The 18,161-nt window shown below is 40.5% G+C and overlaps 1 protein-coding gene across 1 annotated transcript in view; it reads left to right on the top strand.

Annotated features, from left to right (window-relative positions):
• Positions 1 to 10,830: 10,830 nt before the first annotated feature.
• Positions 10,831 to 18,161, top strand: part of ATRNL1 (attractin like 1) — a 538,433-nt gene continuing 531,102 nt past the window's right edge. The window contains exon 1 of the mRNA XM_054382173.1: positions 10,831 to 11,114. Coding sequence (XP_054238148.1) covers positions 10,831 to 11,114 — 284 coding nt within the window. The remainder of the gene's footprint in view (positions 11,115 to 18,161) is intronic.

Here is an 18,161-nt window from a genome sequence, read left to right as displayed (position 1 = left end):
TTAAGTGAAAACTCCATAACTTGTCTGACATTATGGTAGTTCTTCAATCAGTAAATTATCTAGACAAAGTTTATTACAAATTACTTTTGGCAGTGAATTTAGATATTTGAATTATTTAAACAGATGGAAAGTGGCTGAGACCAATTTTTGCACTTTTTTTTTTTATTATAGAGGACAAAGCAATCTTACTGTAGTCTGGAAAAATGAGGGGAAAATGCAGCATTTAAACAGACTAAGCTTAATTACACTACTGTGTAAAAAGGTGTTGTGAAATAAGAATACTCTGCTTCCCCATTTTTTTTTTCAACAAGATTTTACTGAATCTTCTTATTCTCAGACTTTCTTATACCCTGCAGCTATTTGTCTTCACAGCATAACAAAATGACCTGGTGTAACACATCTAGAGTGTTACCTTTGATTGTGGATTCTCAATCTTGGTGCTGACTCACAGCTAATAAGTTCTCTTGGCAGTGATGTAGCCACAGAGCCGCACCGTGCGGGGCAGTCAAAAGCCATATTTCATAATCTTGCTTTGAACAACATTTCAATGTTTAGTGTGACTGTGTGCAGAAGTAAACCATGATGTATGGAATTCATTTCAGTGATCCAGATGCATGCCTCATCTTGTAATGACAGTGGACAGTTAAAGTCAGCATTGGCTGGGAAGGGCACCTGAGAAACTCCGTCATCTGCTTTTGCTTCAAGCTTGTGAAATTGCATTCAGAGGACTTAGAGCAGTACAGCATCAATATGAGATGGAGTATATGGAGAGGAAAATGGGTCAAACACAATTGACTAGCCATGATAATGTGGCATTATCCTTTTGGAAAAGAGCAGTCTCCTGATACAAAGTAGCACAGGTGTTACTACCACTATTTCAAGCACAGATCTGTCCTGTTTGACTTGAGTATGAATATTACCATGCCACTTGTGTCTCATTCTGTGCTTTATTTACTTATTTAAATTCTGGCTTGCTTGGGCTATCTTTCAATTCTTATCCATTATATATGTGTCCTTTCTTTCCTATATTTTACAATTTCCTTTTAGATTTTGAGATCATTAAAGAGTTCTTGATGCAATCATATTAACTTTTGATGTACTTCTACTCTTTCCTGTATGTTAGGATAATTTGTTGTTGTGCCTTTATCTCTTGCATTCCTTTTTTCCTTATCAGTTCTCAGATACTTGCATTTCCCTGAGCTATTTGAAATCCATTACCCTTATTTTGTTATTCACAATTTACAGGAAGAATGGAAGACTTATCATTTTTATGATCTTTTCACTTGAATTAACTTCCACTTTAAGATTGTCAACCACTTCCTCCTACAGAATTTGAATTAAATCTAAAATAGCTACTTTTGGTGTAATTTCCTCCACTTCATAAAAGAAAAAAGCAGCCCCTAGCACATTTGAGGAACTGAATAGATCATCTATGTCCTGCCTTCCTTCTTTATCAAACAGAGCTTCAGTCAGCTGTATTCCCATCTAACCACTAGTCCTGCCACACAGGTCTTTCATGTTTCTACCTCTTGGATACCTCAAATGAAAAAGCCTCCTAGTCAGAAAATCTTTGGTGTAAACCTATCATTATGTGTGCTTTACTCTTTTTCTCTTCCATATTTCAACTGGTATTCAACAAATTCAACAAATGTCACTTTTTCACAGATATCAAAAGTAAACATGCTCTTCACAAGCCATGCCAGCTGACTTTGCCTATGTCTGTTCTTCTAGAATGTGCCATACCTTTCCATAACTCCATTCCAGGATTGCTGTTTACCCAGACACACCTCTGCAGTGATAGTTAGGTCACACTAGGATATTAACGCCATAAGGTCTAGCACTTAGATCTCAGACTGCAGTGTTTGTCAATCTATGCTTCAGGTATTTGATGGTTCACTTTGCGTTCTCCCGTTCTTGCTTTTTTCCCTTTCTCTCTTATTCTGCCCCACCTTGGCTTTGACCATACGTATTCTGACTCTATAACCTGAAAAGGGAAGGAGGTAAAGCCTGTGGAATTTTTTTCACCAGTACCTTTCAAAGCCTTGTTCATGAAGTGAAACTTGCCAGACTGGTAGGAAGGTTCAGCTACCCTGAACACTCACTTTCACACTGGCTGTGCAGCTAGACCTGCCCCCAGCACAGTTTGGGCCTTTATCCCTGTGGTGGGTTGGAAATCCCCCCCAACATTAACTTTACCAGTTTAGTTCAGTTTGGAAGCAAATGGAGCTACATTTACAAGCAAAACTACAATCTACAATGGAATGCAATGAAAATGTACAAGTATACAGTATTTACAGGTATTTACCATTAGCAAAACAGCACAGGTACCCCCTGGCTAAAAGACCAGGTAAAGTTGCCTCCCTGACCCTCCTGTACAAAGGGCAGAGAGAAAGAAGCAGGAGAGGTTAATACCAAAACAAAGCAATGCAGCCAAGGTCAGCAACTCCTGCTAGTGTATCTTCCCAGCAAAGAAGCAAGAAGAGAGTGGAACACACTGCTAAAGATTGCTTTGAGAACCAAACCTTAGGGGAGATATCCCTCCAATGAAATTGCTTAGAACAATCATGGTTTTTCCTCTTTACACCCAATAGTGATTTATTTACATTTTTTCTATTTTTCTGCTTGAAATCTGTAACAAATTTTCAAGGCATAGCCTCAAACTGCCACAATCCTGAGCTGATGAAATGAATAAGGTCAGCATCTCTGTGTGTAGTTTCTTCAGCCCAGCTACAGAAGCAGGGCATGCCACATGAGAAGGGCAATATCTGTACATCTAGGTATGTGTAAAACTTTTTACTTCAGGGAAAGAAGATAATTCTTAATAATGATGGCTTCTACCATCCTTTCAGTCTGCAGATATGGAAACCAATATTTCAAGCTAATTAAATAACTGCTTGTGTGCTTGACAAAATATTGTGTTTATACATCAGGATTATTTCATCAAATTACTGAAAATCATTTCAGTGAATTAATACAATATGCCAGTTAGATTCCTGGCATATAATGTCATATAATTGAGGGGGAAGAAAAAATAATCTACTCAATTTCTTTTTGATATCTGTATAGTAGACAAGACAGGGATCAATGCATGCATAGCCTCTCAGTTTTGTCAATTTTATGCAAATCAAAGGGCAAAAAAAGAGCATCCTTTTATTCCATTATTTCATTATGCCTAGTACAATTATTGTGTCATTATCCTTGTGGCAGTCTATTTGATGTACTTGTTTTTCCAATTTTTGCAAGTATCATTTCCCAAAGTTTAATAGCACAACTACTCAAGTATTAATAGAAAAGAGAGGAGATTTTATTTTATTTTATTTTATTTTATTTTATTTTATTTTATTTTATTTTATTTTATGCATAAAAGGGAACTAACAGGAAAAATCACTAGGTTCCAAAAGTAGTAACTGGAAAAGAAAATGCAATTTTGGGAAACCCAAATTATTTCCTTACAGTGTTGAAAGAAAATATTGAGAAATTAAGTATTATAGAGGTTATTGTAGTAGTTACTGTTAACAGCTTTTAAAAAAAGAGCAAGAAATCAATATGAGACTGTACTGAAATAGAATCACTAAGACTAGGCAATACCACCCCAAAGAAGCTGGATTGTGATATAAATGTAAAGGTGAAAATTTTATTAACAAAAATACTGATCATGCTGTTAAATTAAACCTGCATTTTTTTTCCCAAGAGATGCTAATTTAACAGTTCACAGTATCACAGTACATTAGAGGCTGAAAGGGACCTCCAGAGATCATTGGGTCCAACCCCCTGCCAAAGCAGGATCTCTTAGGGTAGTCCACACAGGAATGCATCCAGGTGGGTTTGGAAAGTCTCCAGAGAAGGAGACTCCACAACCCCCCCTAGACAGCCTGTTCCAGTGCTCTGTCACCCTCACTGTAAAGAAGTTTCTCCTCACACTGAAGTGAAATCTTCTGTGTTCAAGATTGTACCTGTTGTTTCTTGCCTTATTAGTATGCATCATGGAAAAGAGCTTGGCCCCTTCTGCTTGACACCCACCCACAAATATTTATGCACATTGATGAGATCCCCTCTCAGTTTTCTCCAGACTAAACAGCCCCAGGGCTCTCAGTCTCTCTTTACAGGGAAGATGCTCAAGTCCCCTAATCATCCTCATGCCTCTCCATTGGATTCTCTCCAGCAGGTCTCTGTATCTCTTGAAGTGGGGAGCCCAAAACTGGACCCAGTGGTCCAGGTGTGGTCTCAGCAGGGCAGAGCAGAGGGGTAGAAGAACATCCCTAGCCCTGCTGGACACACTTTTGTTGATGCACCCCAGGATCCCGTTGGCTCTCTTGGCCACAAGGGCACATTTCTGTCCCATGGAGAACTTGCTGTCCACCAGGACTCCAAGGTCTTTCTCCATGGAGCTGCTTTCCAGCTTGGCAGCCCCTAACCTGTACTCCTTGGTTTTGTTTTCTTTTTTTAAGACATTAAGTTTGTTAGCTTCAGAATATGGACTGAGAAGTCATGCTTTAGTAGCCTTAGAATAAACTGGTGTAGGATTTAAAAGAAGCACTTGGGTAAAGTATAATGTGATGAGACAAAACCAGTAAGCCATTAATAATAAGTGCAACCTTCCTAAGTCTTGCAAAATCAAGACAGTCAATAAGAGAAAATCAGAGCCTATGGGTTATCCAGAAAAATGTGGAAACCTCTAGAAAGTTCCGAAGGAGAGGTATAAATCCCAGTAAGGTCAATGGAATTTTACTACCATCAGATAAATTTTTCATCATTTTCCCAAGAATTATTAGTAAAATGAATAGATAGAGAAATAAAGGTAGCAGTGGTATGTATCCTAAAGATAACTTCCTGATTCAGAAAAGAATGAGAGAAAATAACTCAAAGTAAATGCTGTCTCAGCTAGAAAAGGTCTAATAGCTGTGTCCCTTTGGGAACATTAAGGGTATTGGATAAATTCAGTATACCTACTAATGATGTGTAGGAAAGGTTGAATTGTGAGATGGAGCTTTGCTGACAAGGAAAAAATGCCCTGTCTTAGTCAAGATTAAGCAGGATTGTGGAAAAACTCCAGAAGGAATAACGGTGAAAATGAAATGCAGCAGAGCAGATGCAGAAAAATACTCAGCAGAAGGGATATTTGCAGTGGAAAGTGTCAGTGTTTTCCAGATAATTTGTGGTATATTGCAGGATGCATCAAGGATTCAGAACAGCATCATTTAGTAGAAAGACACCTGAAAAAATTGTTATTCAAAAAATAAATTAAAGGATCGTACCCGGAGTCAAGATCAATGTCAGCAGATTGATTCAATCAGAGATGGAAAGGCTATCAAGTAGAGCTGGGCTATTTAATTTTTAGTATGTGCACAGAAAGTATATAAAAAACCATCAAATGGTTTTATTTCCTGGTTCAGTAGACTTTTGTTTGAAAGGAGACAGGTGTTTCAAATAACAACAGTGTCATTGTCAGTGCTGATAGAAGTTGGTTTTGTCTGGTCTCTGCTTTTTTTTTTCCTGAAGTCTCTTCCACATTTAAATGGATCTGAAGCCAACTTTTACCATGCTATTCTTGATCCAAAGTTCACAATTTAAAAATAACTGTGCAAATATGTAATTACTTTTTATTTCCTCCTGATGAAAAACTGCTGCCAAGGAACAAACATTTCAATAAAAATCTGACTCTTCCATTGTAGAATTGATTTTACACCTTGGTTTATGCATAAGCATAAAAAAATATAGAACTGACTCTAATGTTTTGGTTTTTTTTTCTCCAGATATTGGCTTTGGATAAAATAACATAAACACTATCTTTTCCCTCCTTTGGTCAGTAGTTCTTTCTAAGTTTGGTAAACTTCATACAGCATTTACAGTCTTTATTGTATGGCAGTTTGCTCACCAATACTTATTGGAGATGATAGTGACAGATGTGACTTAACTGCTGCAGGAAAATACAGGCATAGGTGTTAAGACAAGTAAAAGTTTCTCTTGAGGTTTCATTTTTAGAAGGGTGCCAGTGAATCTTCTTTGAACTTTATTTCTAAATTTAAAATCCAAAAGAGCAGGCAAGGGAAGGCTTATATTTTTAATCCTATAAAATTGATGCCTCCCCAGTGTTGACTTACTGGATAAGACAAATATGAACAGAAAATTGTAACACATTATTCTGTTAGCACTAGAATCTGCTGAGCAGGGATAAAATTGCTTTGCCTTGTGGAAGAGACTGATGGGTTTCATATCAGAAAGGGTTATATGGAATGGCTCAGGTGACTCACAGAATTGCAGAACAGTAGGTGCTGGAAAGGACATCTGAAGATCAAGTCCAATCCCCTGACTCTCAATGAAAAATTAGCATGGGATTTAGGAAGAAAGAAAAAAATTATATTGCCCTCCATTCAAAGCATATTTGGAAAGAAAGGGGAAAGCTTACACTCGAGTTATGCTTGCAGGCTTCAGTAAGAAGCCTGTGTGCTGCCCACCATAAAGCCTGTACTGCTCAGATGTGTTAAGCTAGAAGAGCTCTTGAAGCTGTATCAAAGCACTCTGCAGCTATTTACCTCCACTGCCCCGATCTACATGCTACTTTTACCAGTAAATCACAAGGCCAGCTCAGATCTATATGTCCTTGCCCAGAACTAGTGCAGACCTTGCCCTCTTTTGCTTAATGAGTCTGGCAAGAAGAGAAAGGGCATTGAAAACCTTTGTTTCTCTTAATATTCTTGCAGAGAGGCCATTCACAAAGGCAATCTTTTTATTTTTCCCCTCCCTGTTCTATACAGCTGGTTATATTGTTCAACATCACTGCAGAAATCTGCCTGCACTAGCTACCCTGAACAGGACTAAGCACCCATAAACAAAGAAGTTGTCTGCAGTGAGATTTGGCTGGTGTCAGCCTGTAGGAGCAGGCCAGCAGAGCAAAGAGGGGGCTGTATGTATGCATGTGTGTGTGGGTTTATGGAGTAGAGGATGGGTTCTGCTCTGTCCATGTGCTCAGGATGTTGCAGAAATTCTTAACAGCTGACAAAATCTGTGCTTCAGAGCTGTCTCCCTTTATCCACTCCACCCTGCCTCACAACAGCAGCCATAGAGATTTTAAAATATACTTTAAGTGGTTTTATTGAATGAACACAAATGTATCAGTATTTTTCTCCTTGGTATGCTAGTGCTTAGGCTTTGATAGTACCAGCTAAGACAACTTTATGCTTTTTCTTTTTCTTTCTTACTACAATGGATGTATTCTTGCACGGTTTTGTTCACATAACCTTCTACAGCGCTACTTCAGCCTGATTCTATTCAGTAACTTAAACACTGCATAAGTAGGCCAAATGCTTTTAAGTTGTAAATTCTACTCAAGACAATTTAGTACATTAGCCCTTTGAAAGTGTAAATTATTGAACCACGAGGATGTAATGTGTAAAATATTACACTTCCAAGAAAAATGTAACGTACAGATATTGATGTAATGATGAAAGGATTGACAGATCTGACTTCTCTCAGCCAGATGTGTTAACTTCATCTAACACCACAAAATTCCCATCAAATCAGCAAAGAACCCATGCTGACATTTGAATATTATTAATTTCTAGGGTTATGAAACATCTCCATTGATGTGACATACAGCAGCCAAAAGCTTTACATTCCTACATTTTCATAGTGTGTTATTTCTTAGCCAGAAGATAGCTGTGCACTGTTCCTTCCTTTGATTGCTTATACAGTAAAAGTACCATCACACTATTCTCTGCACTTCTTGTAAGCACTCTAGTCCTTTGCTGATAGCCTATTTATATTTTCCCTTCAGCTTCATGGAATTACCTCTGAGACCTTCCCAGCGTAAATTTGTATCTTTTATTTTGTTTTCTCTTCTATTTTCTTGTCTTTATTTTTTCTCGTTTCTTTTTTACTTTATTTTTTTTGTTTCCTTGTCTCTTTCCTTGTCTCTTTCCTTGTCCCTTCCAAATCCCTTCCTTCCTTCAGAATGCCTGTCTTTCTGTATTCTTTTCTGTCTTCTTGTCTTTTCTGTACAGAAGAAGAAAGTTGACATCCCATGGACACTGAACTTTGTGCTTTTGAATAGATCTCTTCCCCAGCACAGAACTACTGAGATTTCAGTTTTGCTGTGAATGATAATATCAAAACTTTGGCTGACTTCTGTACACCTGAAGTAAAACCTTCCTTCAGTCTGAGGAAAAAATGGCTGGCTTGAGAACTTTTTTGGTTGGTATAAAGGAAGAAGGTAAGCAGAAGTACTGCATGAAGTGTTTCTGGATTAAAAAGTAGCCTTGAATTGACTGGGTCTTGAATTATAATCTATTAACTGCATTTCTGGTCTCATAATGTTATTTAACAGAGGACAGTTGTTCAGCAGCTTTAATCACATGTAATATTGTACAATTAGCAGACTGTTCCACCAAAGGCTTCGGCCTCAGCTGCTTTACATAAAATATAAAGCAGCAACACAATTTCCTTTTCCTCTCTTTGCATGAACTCACCAATTCATTACAAAAACACATACAAAAGAGATTTCTAATAGCTCAGAAATGTGTCTGAACCAGAACAATGAAATTATCTATCTCAGCTCTGTGAGGAGGACAATGTACAGGCTCCTGGACTGAAAGTGGCTTGTGGGCCACCTGACACCCTCGGGAATGAAACTGCACAAATCACTTGTCATGGATTTTCCAAACACACTTTCAGGTGTTCCTCTCTGTCAATACTGTAAACTCCTTAAAGCACAGAATGTTCCTCTGTGATGTTTGTACTTCACTCAGCTATGCTATCCTGATCTTGGTTGGACTCTTACATCACACAAAGTTCAAATAGATACTGCTGGATCTTATTGTGCTCCTCACTGTAGTAGTGATGGACTTTGTTTTTTTAGGAATGCAGGTGAGGGTTTAACGGTGTGCCTGGGAAAGCAGTTTAAATCCCAAACAATTCCTTCATGCTCCAAGAAGAATCTGAAAGAATGTCAGTTTGTACCTTATTTCAGACTCTAGCACAGGGGACTTTGGACCTGTGTTTTGGGGAGTGTACCAGGAGATTAAATTAGAGACCTTTTCTATATCTTCTTGGAATAGAGACATCGTATCATAAATTGTCAATTTCAGTGCTAGCAGAAAGTTTCAGAGGGCTTGACAGCTGTTACTGTCTTCATCGTTTGACAAGGCTCTTCCCCCCCCGCCTTTTTTTTTTTTTTCCCTTGTAAAAGAGACCGTAAAATGAAAACAGGCTCTAGCAAAGCTGCAAAAGACTGGCTGTATACGGCACACTTGGTTAAAGCCGAGACATTTTAGGCATCTTGATTACGCCGATCGCTTTTGTAGAGCTCCGTTTATAAAGCTAGGAACTTTGGTTAGCGCTCATCAGGCTCTAAGCAGAAGGCAACGTCTTGATTTGAACCCTAAAATAGGAAAATGGAGTAAATCTCGGGAAGGTAAGGATTCCAGAGCAGGCTGTGACATCTCTTCTCTATTAACCTTGATGAGTTCAAAGAAAACCGTCTTCGCGCTTAGCAGGACCCCAGACAAACACTGGAGCGGCCCGGCCAGGCTGCTATGGATCAAGGTAGTAGCACGGCAGACACCAGCGCCTTCCGCTGCCAGATGCTCTCCCTTCTACCCGGAGCCAAAAGAAGCGCCGGGCAGGGGGCTCCTGCTGCCCCCCTCCGCTAACGAACGCCCGCGGGGCGGTTCTGCTCCCGCCCGCCGCTCGCCCCCCATCCCCGCCCGCGGGGCCTCCGAGCCAAGTGCGGGCGGTGGCAGCAGCCCTCCGCCGGCTTTCTGCGTCGGATGGCTCCTGTGGCAGTTTTATCTCCCACCCCGCTTCCCGCTTTGCGTGGGCGGGAGGGTTGTCTGTCGAAGCGCAGATTGCCGTGGCTGGGAGCCGGGGAAGGGGAGGGAGAGGCGTGGGGGGTGCGGGAGGTGCCGGTAAGTGGTTACCCCGGCTTGTACCTTTCCCCGTTCCGGACGCAGGGGAGGGTGGTCTCACCGCTCCACCAGGACCAGGCTCCCCTCCCTCGCCGCCGGAGGACGGACGGAGGGACGGATCCAAACGGACCGAAGAACGGGGGGAGGGTCTGGGGGGGCGTTAAAACGAGCAGGCGGGACTGAGAGGAGATGACAATTAGCCTTTAAAAATGGCTGCTTGGAAGCTGTCAGCTGGGACATGGAGTGGTTGTTAGTCCTCCTCTTTCACCCTCGTCCCGCCTCTCTACCCTGCAGGGCTAATAACGGAGAAGGGATAAGAGCTTCTCAGCACCCTCCTTTCTGTTGAGTCCCCCCGCACGCTGGTGCGGGATGCCGTAGCGGCTCCGGGGCTGGCCGCCCTCACTTTCCATCTGACTGACTGGCGAGAGGACGGCTGCGCCTCCCGCGCTCCTCCTCGCTGCCGCCTGCGTGTGTGCCGCGGGCAGAGAGACTACAAAGGAGAAGGGGCAGCCGGGGGGCTACATGATCGAGGGGGGTGCGGGTGTGTGTGCACGCCTGTGGGGGGCATATCTGCCGAGGAGAAAACACAAGGTCAAGAGGCAGTTCTGCTTCTCCATGGAAGAAGACGGGAGCGATGAGCCCTGAGGAGGACGACGAAGAGAAGGGGCGGATGGTTGAGAGCTGCTGCTGCGGGGCTTTCCCTCGGGAGTGACGGGGCGCAGAAGACTGAAAGGGCCGGAGGAAGGCAGCGCTGGGGTCGGGAGGGGAGGGAGCGAGGAGAGGAAGGCGAGAAGGAAGCGGGGGGTTTGAATCTCCGTGCCTGGATTATTTTTCCTTAGAGGAAGCTATCCCTGCCCGGGTTGTGCGGGTGGCTCTGCCATCGCTGCCGCCGCCTGCCGTACCTCGGCCCATGGCTCTGGCGGCGAAAATGGAGCTGGGCAGCCCGGCGAGGAGAGTGGCAGCTGCCCCCGCGCCTCTGGGCGTCTGGAGACCCTTCCCCTCCTCCTGCTGCTGCTGCTTCTTCTCGCTCCTGGATGTGAACAGCTGGCTGCTCTTCTACGGCTTCTTGTACCTGGCCCTCTATGCCCAGGTGTCCCAGTCCAGGTCCTGCGACAAAATCTCCTGCTTCTCGGGTCATTGTGTCAACTCCACCTGTATCTGCGACCAGGGCTGGGTAGGCGACCAGTGTCAACATTGCCAGGGCAGGTTCAAGTAAGTCTCTGCTTATTACAATGCCCTTTCCCTCCTTCTTGCACTCTTTTCTGTCGTTTTCACTTTTTTTTTTTGGGGGGGGGGTGTGTGGGGTGTGTTTCCCCTTGCGTCTGATATGGTTACATTCATGCGTGGTGGAAGTATGTAACAGAAGTTAAGAATGAAATACGCTCGTCCGCCTCCCTCTAAGAACACAGGACCCAGTCCCCCGATGGAAAATTTTACCGCTGGAATTAGGCTGCTCTATTTGATCGGCCTACAGTCGAGTTGGTGCCGTCCTTTTTGGAAGTGTCATGAAAATGATGCGCATTTCATGGGCCAGCTCAAGGAGCAGAAATTAGTAGTGAATTTGCAAGACTTCCTGCGTAGCGAAAGTGTTTTGTTCCTTTCAGTCCTACTCTCTTTCAACTGTTTTAGCTAAGTGGGCGTTAGGCACGTTCAGGTTAACAAACGTAACTTCGTGACATGTGCCTCACTCATGACAAAGTTCGCAGGAGAGGAGTGCAGTAAATGTAAACCAGTAACAGATTTTTGCAACGGAATGAGTGGTCAGTGAAGCTAGAACTACCTTCTCGTTCTTTGAAGTGAATGTGATGCCGACTCATTGATCAGTAAGATAGAAGTGCACCCTGACACTTGCTTTTCTGTATGTAGTGGAAAAGCAGATTTAATTTATAGGGCTGTCACTTTCCCCCCACCCCCGTTGGTATCTGTATAAAAACTGGCAGTGAGGAATACTGTTTGCTGTTATTTCACTATATAACCTTGGACAGGACATCTCATTTCATTCCATGGTAAAACATCTCTTAAAAAATGGAACTCTATTATGTATATTGACACGTACAGCTGGAAAACGTTTTAGTTTCTAGTTAGTAACAATATATTGGTGAGGCTGACTCTTACAGAATTCAAATTCTGTCTTTGGCAAATACTTTAATAGGAAAAAAGTATCAATAACTATAATTTTTTATTTAAACTGTGTTTTAAATTCAGGGTTTTTTTCCTTTGAAGTACTGAAAATAAGGTACATAATTTACATCTTGTAAGCATTTAACCCAAGGTCACTTTTTACTAAATAAAAACTAAACCCAGTAACTTGTTAACTTGTGAGTTGAGGACCTAGGAGTCAGACATGTTGGCTGAAGTGATGACATGCTGCAGAGGAAGAAGCAATTCACTGGTAATACCTGGTGGATTATTCCGTCAGGGAGATTACAACTGAGCTGTAAAGGTAATATAAGGCAACTGTAAATACGTATTTGGTGCATATGAACGCGGTAAAAAGATTCTGAAGTTGGTCATCTGTCACCCGTGTGTGCTTAGGATTTGGGTTTTGTCCTGCTGTGAAACAATAGGTGAATTGCATAGTGATTGAGAGTGAGGAGAGGAGGCCCAGGTCAATCTTTGTGTGTGAGGATCTGCAGGAAGCAGGTTTGCAGAGCTATTATTTGCTTTCTTTAAAGAGATAACGTGTATCCTTTGTCATGATGCTACTCACAACAGAGCTTAACAGTGCAAGGGCTGAGGCAATTTTTAGTTTCTTGCCTTTTCAAGCTTATTGTGACTTAGTGTATTCTCTGAATGGTTACTGGAGCATTTATCCAGCCATTATGGGTATTTCCTTGATTATCTGTTAAAAATATTTGTTTCCTTATATTGGTGTTATTTGTCGAGTGAGGAGGCACAGTGGTTACATTTTCATGGCTGGTAGAAAGTTAATAATCCATCCCCACCTAGAGGAAGTTCTGCCTGAATGTTGGAAGGGCATTTCTTCAGAGCTGAGCTAACACAGTTGTTAATCGATGCACTGTTAGGAGTTTTGGTGGAATCAGAATAGATTTCTCATTAACTCCTCTATAATCTTTCATGCTTAGTTTTAGTGATGACAGTGATGCTGGCATTGTGATCTCTCTTACAAGAGTGAGCTGTTTATAATATGTTGGAGACCTATTTTTTTACTGAGGACACTTTCCTAGTGGTGTCTTTGATAGCTCATCTTTCATCTTTATTCTATATAGAAGCAAAATACACTCTGCAATGAAAATAAGTATTCCAGGATTTAAAGCTTTTCAAGTCCTGCAAGTTTGGGATGGTATAAAATATCTTAAAGTGTCTTACAGTGCAAACAGCAACTCAGAGTGGTTTTATTTTTAATCTTGAAAGTACAGATGGGACTTGAATGGGTGATGAGTCAAGTGTATGTGTTTCCAGGAGAAGAATTGGAACAAGAATTGTAGTCTGCCTTATGGTTGGGTGATGGAACACCTTTCTTATTTTGTGGCAATTGATGGTTTGACTAGTTATCGTGGAATATTTGCATATGGTTTGTGAAGTGTGAGTGTGTGCCTTATACCTAAGTAGCCATTGCTGGACTTCTGCAGCAGTAGTACTTTCATCTGACAGGTGATGCTGGATGTGTGTAACTTCTGCAGCAGTTGTTTCTGTCAGTAAGAATTATTAAGAAAAAGTGTTTGACTTATCAGCTGCATTATCAGTTTGCGGGTTGTAGATGTTATCTATAGAAATGTTGACAGAGCCTTGTGTATTATTCTAGACATTGTTTCAAAGTTTCTGCAGTTTGAAGTGCCCGGGTGGGTCTCTGTTATGCAAGAGCAAAACTGAACTTTGAATGGCCTAAATTGCATGTGTGTAAAACCTGTTTTCTGTCACTAAATTACTCAAGAAAACAGATTTTTAAGGGTATGGTTAAAACACCTGAAAACATTGGGGTATTTTTTTTCTTCCTGTAAGTAAGGTATGGTTATTTTTGCCCATCTGGGCTAATGCAGTGGCTTGCATTAGCAAGCATCAAAAACATTATCATAAGAGGAGTAATCTACCTAGGTGTAACCTGGGACCATTAATTCTTTGGACCATTAATTCTTTGGTGAGAGAGATGTAGTATTTTTAGCTTTGTTTGCTAGGCTGATAACAATGTAGCAGAGTCACATAAAAAATAATTGATCAGTCTTAGTAAGCACTTGTCAAAATTAACTGACAATACTATGGTAACCTTGCCTTTTCCCTGTAGAACTACTGAGTAAGTAAACTACTTTTCAAATGTTGCCCTTGACTGGATGAGAGTGGATGGGGGAAAAAATAAGCAAAAAAGATTCTCTAGCACTTATGACTCCTTTTTTTAAATTCACTTCTGTATTTACTCCTTGTATTGTGAAGCATATGGTAACTCATAGAATAACTGAATTTCCATTTATTTCTCCATTGTGCTCACATCCATGTCAGTGACTTTTCAGAGTGATCTGTCTGGCAGTAAATCGTTTTACTTGTAAGTTCAGGATGGACTTCTAAATATGGAATTCTGATTTATTTCCTTATCCTTTAAATATTTTCTTTTTAAATTTTTTTCCTCCTTCCCTTTTACTCTGAGGGAATGCAAAAAATTTTTTATTTTGTTCCAAAATAAAAAAATGTGAAACTTGTCAAAACAGAGAGGAAAGGAATTCTGTCTGCCTGCTTACAGGAGAGAAGTGAAAGATAAGAAAGCCAAAGGGTGAGCAGGTTCTCTTTTTATAGCAGGGAGCTTCAAACAGGACAGGTCCCAAGAAGTAAACAAAACCAGAAGCATAAAGGCAGTGTCCAGTTTTATTTTGGTAGATTGATTTATTAAGGAAATGGAGCTATTAATTCTACATTTGCAATTCTTTCTCCCCCCATCTTACACTTTTGAATTTGTTGATCAGTTACAGTTGTTGTAATGATATAAGATTGGGCAGAAGAGAAAGGCTGCCCAAATCAGTTGTGTTATAAGACTCCAGGGAATTCAGGGATACAAACATCATGAATAGTCCAACTGCAGGGAAAGCTGCAGTCACAGCTTCTATGTATTTACATGTCAAAATCAATCAATCTTGAGTTGCAGCACTACAGGAAAACCAGTTTCATTAGTCTTGCTACTCAGAGTGGCTTTTTTTACAAGGAAAAAATGTTTCCTTCAGGTTGGAAGATAAAGTTACTCATTTCTCTAGCTCTGATTTATACACTGGTGCATGGAAGAACATGAAAATGAAATGGCTCTTAAGTTTTTGAGGTCTTAAGTGACTGGAAATACCCAGTCTTCTAAAATACTGTCTTGAAAGTAGGTTGTGTCTTCAGATGGTTATTGCTACTTGATACATATGCCTGCTGGGACTCAAATTAACAAAGCAGGCTGTATGGGATGGGTGAGCACCTCTGAGTACCTGCTTCAGTTCATCTGCTCTGGCTAGTACTAGATACCTACTTGTTATGGAGACAGTAAGAGCAAATTGATCTGTTTGATAATTAAACCTTATCTACAGATGTTCTTACAACGCTTATGAATTACTTCCTGCACGTTCTCCTTAATTTCTAGAACTCCTATAAAGCATTTTGCATTCTTCAAGGGTAGAACAATTTCTAAGTGCAAGAACCTTCACAAATGAAATGTTAAAAGGTTATCTGATTTTATTATTCCAGGCAAAATCCTTATTTCTGTCTAAAAATTAATTCTGCTGAGTGCAGAATGACTCACACAAAATGTCCTTAACTTGCAGATTTTCTCATACAACATAATTGTTTATTTATAATCATTAGGGAAAAAAACTTATTTCTAGCTGCAGCTAGTTGAAGTTCATGCTGCTGTTAAAAGGGGTAACTTTACGCTTCATACTTCTCTTTGACTACAGCTTTCTGTTTCTTATGTATGCATTAATGTTACTTCAGAGAGTTGAAAAGTGTCAACAGGAACATATCTCCTTTCCTCCCAGGCAAATGTTAAAGAGAGCTCTCTTGCCTCATATTACTTCACTTGTGTAAGTCTCTGGCTGAGCCAGAGGAGGTATAGGAACAAGCAGGTGTAGATGGGAAAACAAAGTTGTCATGTTTAGAAGAGGCACAGATTTAGCTTGCCTTAAGTGTAATGTGAAAGAACATCACCCTTAAACTGGTCCTACTTCTGTTATCTGGGATTGATTCTCAGGCTACTAGTTGCACAACTTTCTTTGTCATCAGCATGGCTTGTGTCTGATTCAAGGCATGTGCATAGTTGCTCTTACTGGCATCAGTAGAATCATGCAGGAGATGTTACACCTGCAAATTGCCTCTTTGTAAGTCAACATGTGGAGGTTGATACAATAGTGGAAACATCAGTGATTATGATTTTATCCCTATAAAATGTGATCTTTACTTAAATTTTTGATTTCAGCAGTGATGCTCTGAAAAAGACTTCTTCCAATATGGTGCTCGCTCTCTGTTAAAGTTTTAAAATACAGTCATGATTCATATGATAAAGATGCTTGAAATTTGTAAGATTTGAATTAGAGAATGCATTTCTTGTTTTGAGATGTAGAAGCGTAACACATACAACCATACCAAACTCCTACAAGCTGAACAGTCTGCAATCAAAAGTGCTATTTTTGGAGGGAAGGTAATCTTTGAAAGATTAATTTTTTTTTTTTTTAATTAATGTAGGTTTTGTTATTGCTTAGGACTTTCTATATAGGATCGTTTAAGCTGGAAAAAGACCCTTTAGGTCAGAGTCCAATCATTAACTTAACACTGCCAAGTCCACCACTGTTTTATGGGTTTTCACAGAAATTAACTTTCTGATTACCTGTTCTTGTGTCTTGTCTCATGCAGGCTGTAGGGTAACTTTGAATCCATTCCTGTTTGAGTTGAACACGTTTAGAAAAGCATCTGTGCATGTCTGAAAATGCTTCCAGTGGCTGAAAACCCAGTACAGACTTGCAGCATTCATTCCATGGGTTAGTTATCCTCGCTGTTTTCTATAACCAGCAAAACCAAATGCATAATTCTCCTAATCCAGAAAGTCTACCTTAACTCTTTTTTGGTCTCTGATTTGTAAAAAAAAAAAAAAAAAAAAATATATATATATATATATATATAAAAAATTCCCTGCCTTTTCATGTTTCTCATGTTTAGAGTCAGACCTTCATTGCAGAGCCCTCAGTATGTCAGGACTAAGTTCTCTGTGCAGATTAAAATACGGTCACCTTCTCGTCACTGAGAATGGAGGAGTGTTCCTTGAGTCATCTCAACATAAAACAAGTGTTTCCATCCTTGATTGCTCTTTTGGTTTTTAGCCTTCCCTATTTTGTCAGCATTCTTGAACTATGTATGCTAGAACTAGATGCTTGTCATTAGGTAATAGTTATCCTGGTGAAATGCAGAAGCAGAGAAAGTGCTTCCCTGCTGCCTGGTACCCTGCTGTGTGCAGCTGCAGAGAATGCTTCCAAGCTTAGTACTGTGCTGGCAGCTCAGTCTGGTTTTCTGCCTTAAACCCCAGAGCTGCTTCATCCTCAGTACCAGGTGATTGACAGGTGTCACTACTTTTCTCAAACTAGTCTGTGAACTGAATGCAGCCACCTCTGTCTGGGGAGACATTTAATTGTGGGGCTACCTACACACGTGTTTGGGATGGAGCAATGCTCTTTTAAAAATGCTGCACTTCAACCCAAGCAATATGTAATTAACAATATAGAGAATCCTTTTTGTGTAAGTCTGAGAACATCTGTAGGACCATCTAAGCACAAGTTAGGCAAAGGGCTCGTGGATTTTGTAGTCTAGTTTGTTTGCAGAGTAAGCAGTTTGTTACTTAAGCAAGTAAGTGTGGGAACAGATGGCTGATGACCCTTTTAGGCCTTAAGATAGCACCCAAAGGCTGGTTGCCATTGCTGTGGGTGTGTAAAAAGCTCAGTTGTAGCAAATGTATACTTCAGTCTATCCCTAAATGCCTGTACCTGTTGTAGCATTTAATACTACTTAGGTTTTAAATTTAATTTGGCAAATAAATAGTCTCATACCTTATGTTATCTCTTCCTTTAGAGGAAAAGTAGGCATGATGGTCACATTTTGGAAGGCATTACCATAGTTCATGTCATCTTTTTAAAAGGACTGTGAGTTGTTTTTGAGATATCAGGTAATTCCCTTCCTCTTTCTGCTTAACTTTTACAATCATCTACCTTTAGGTATAGAATTTACCTTTAGAATTCATCTTCTCTGAATTCAGCAATTTAACATTTCGTAGTGTCGTCTTCTATGCTTCCCTCC

This window comes from Indicator indicator, chromosome 7 (assembly GCF_027791375.1).
Source record: "Indicator indicator isolate 239-I01 chromosome 7, UM_Iind_1.1, whole genome shotgun sequence".
NCBI classification, from domain to species: domain Eukaryota; kingdom Metazoa; phylum Chordata; class Aves; order Piciformes; family Indicatoridae; genus Indicator; species Indicator indicator.
The sequence above is the reverse complement of the archived record's forward strand: the minus strand, read 5'-3'. Positions and strand labels throughout refer to the sequence as shown.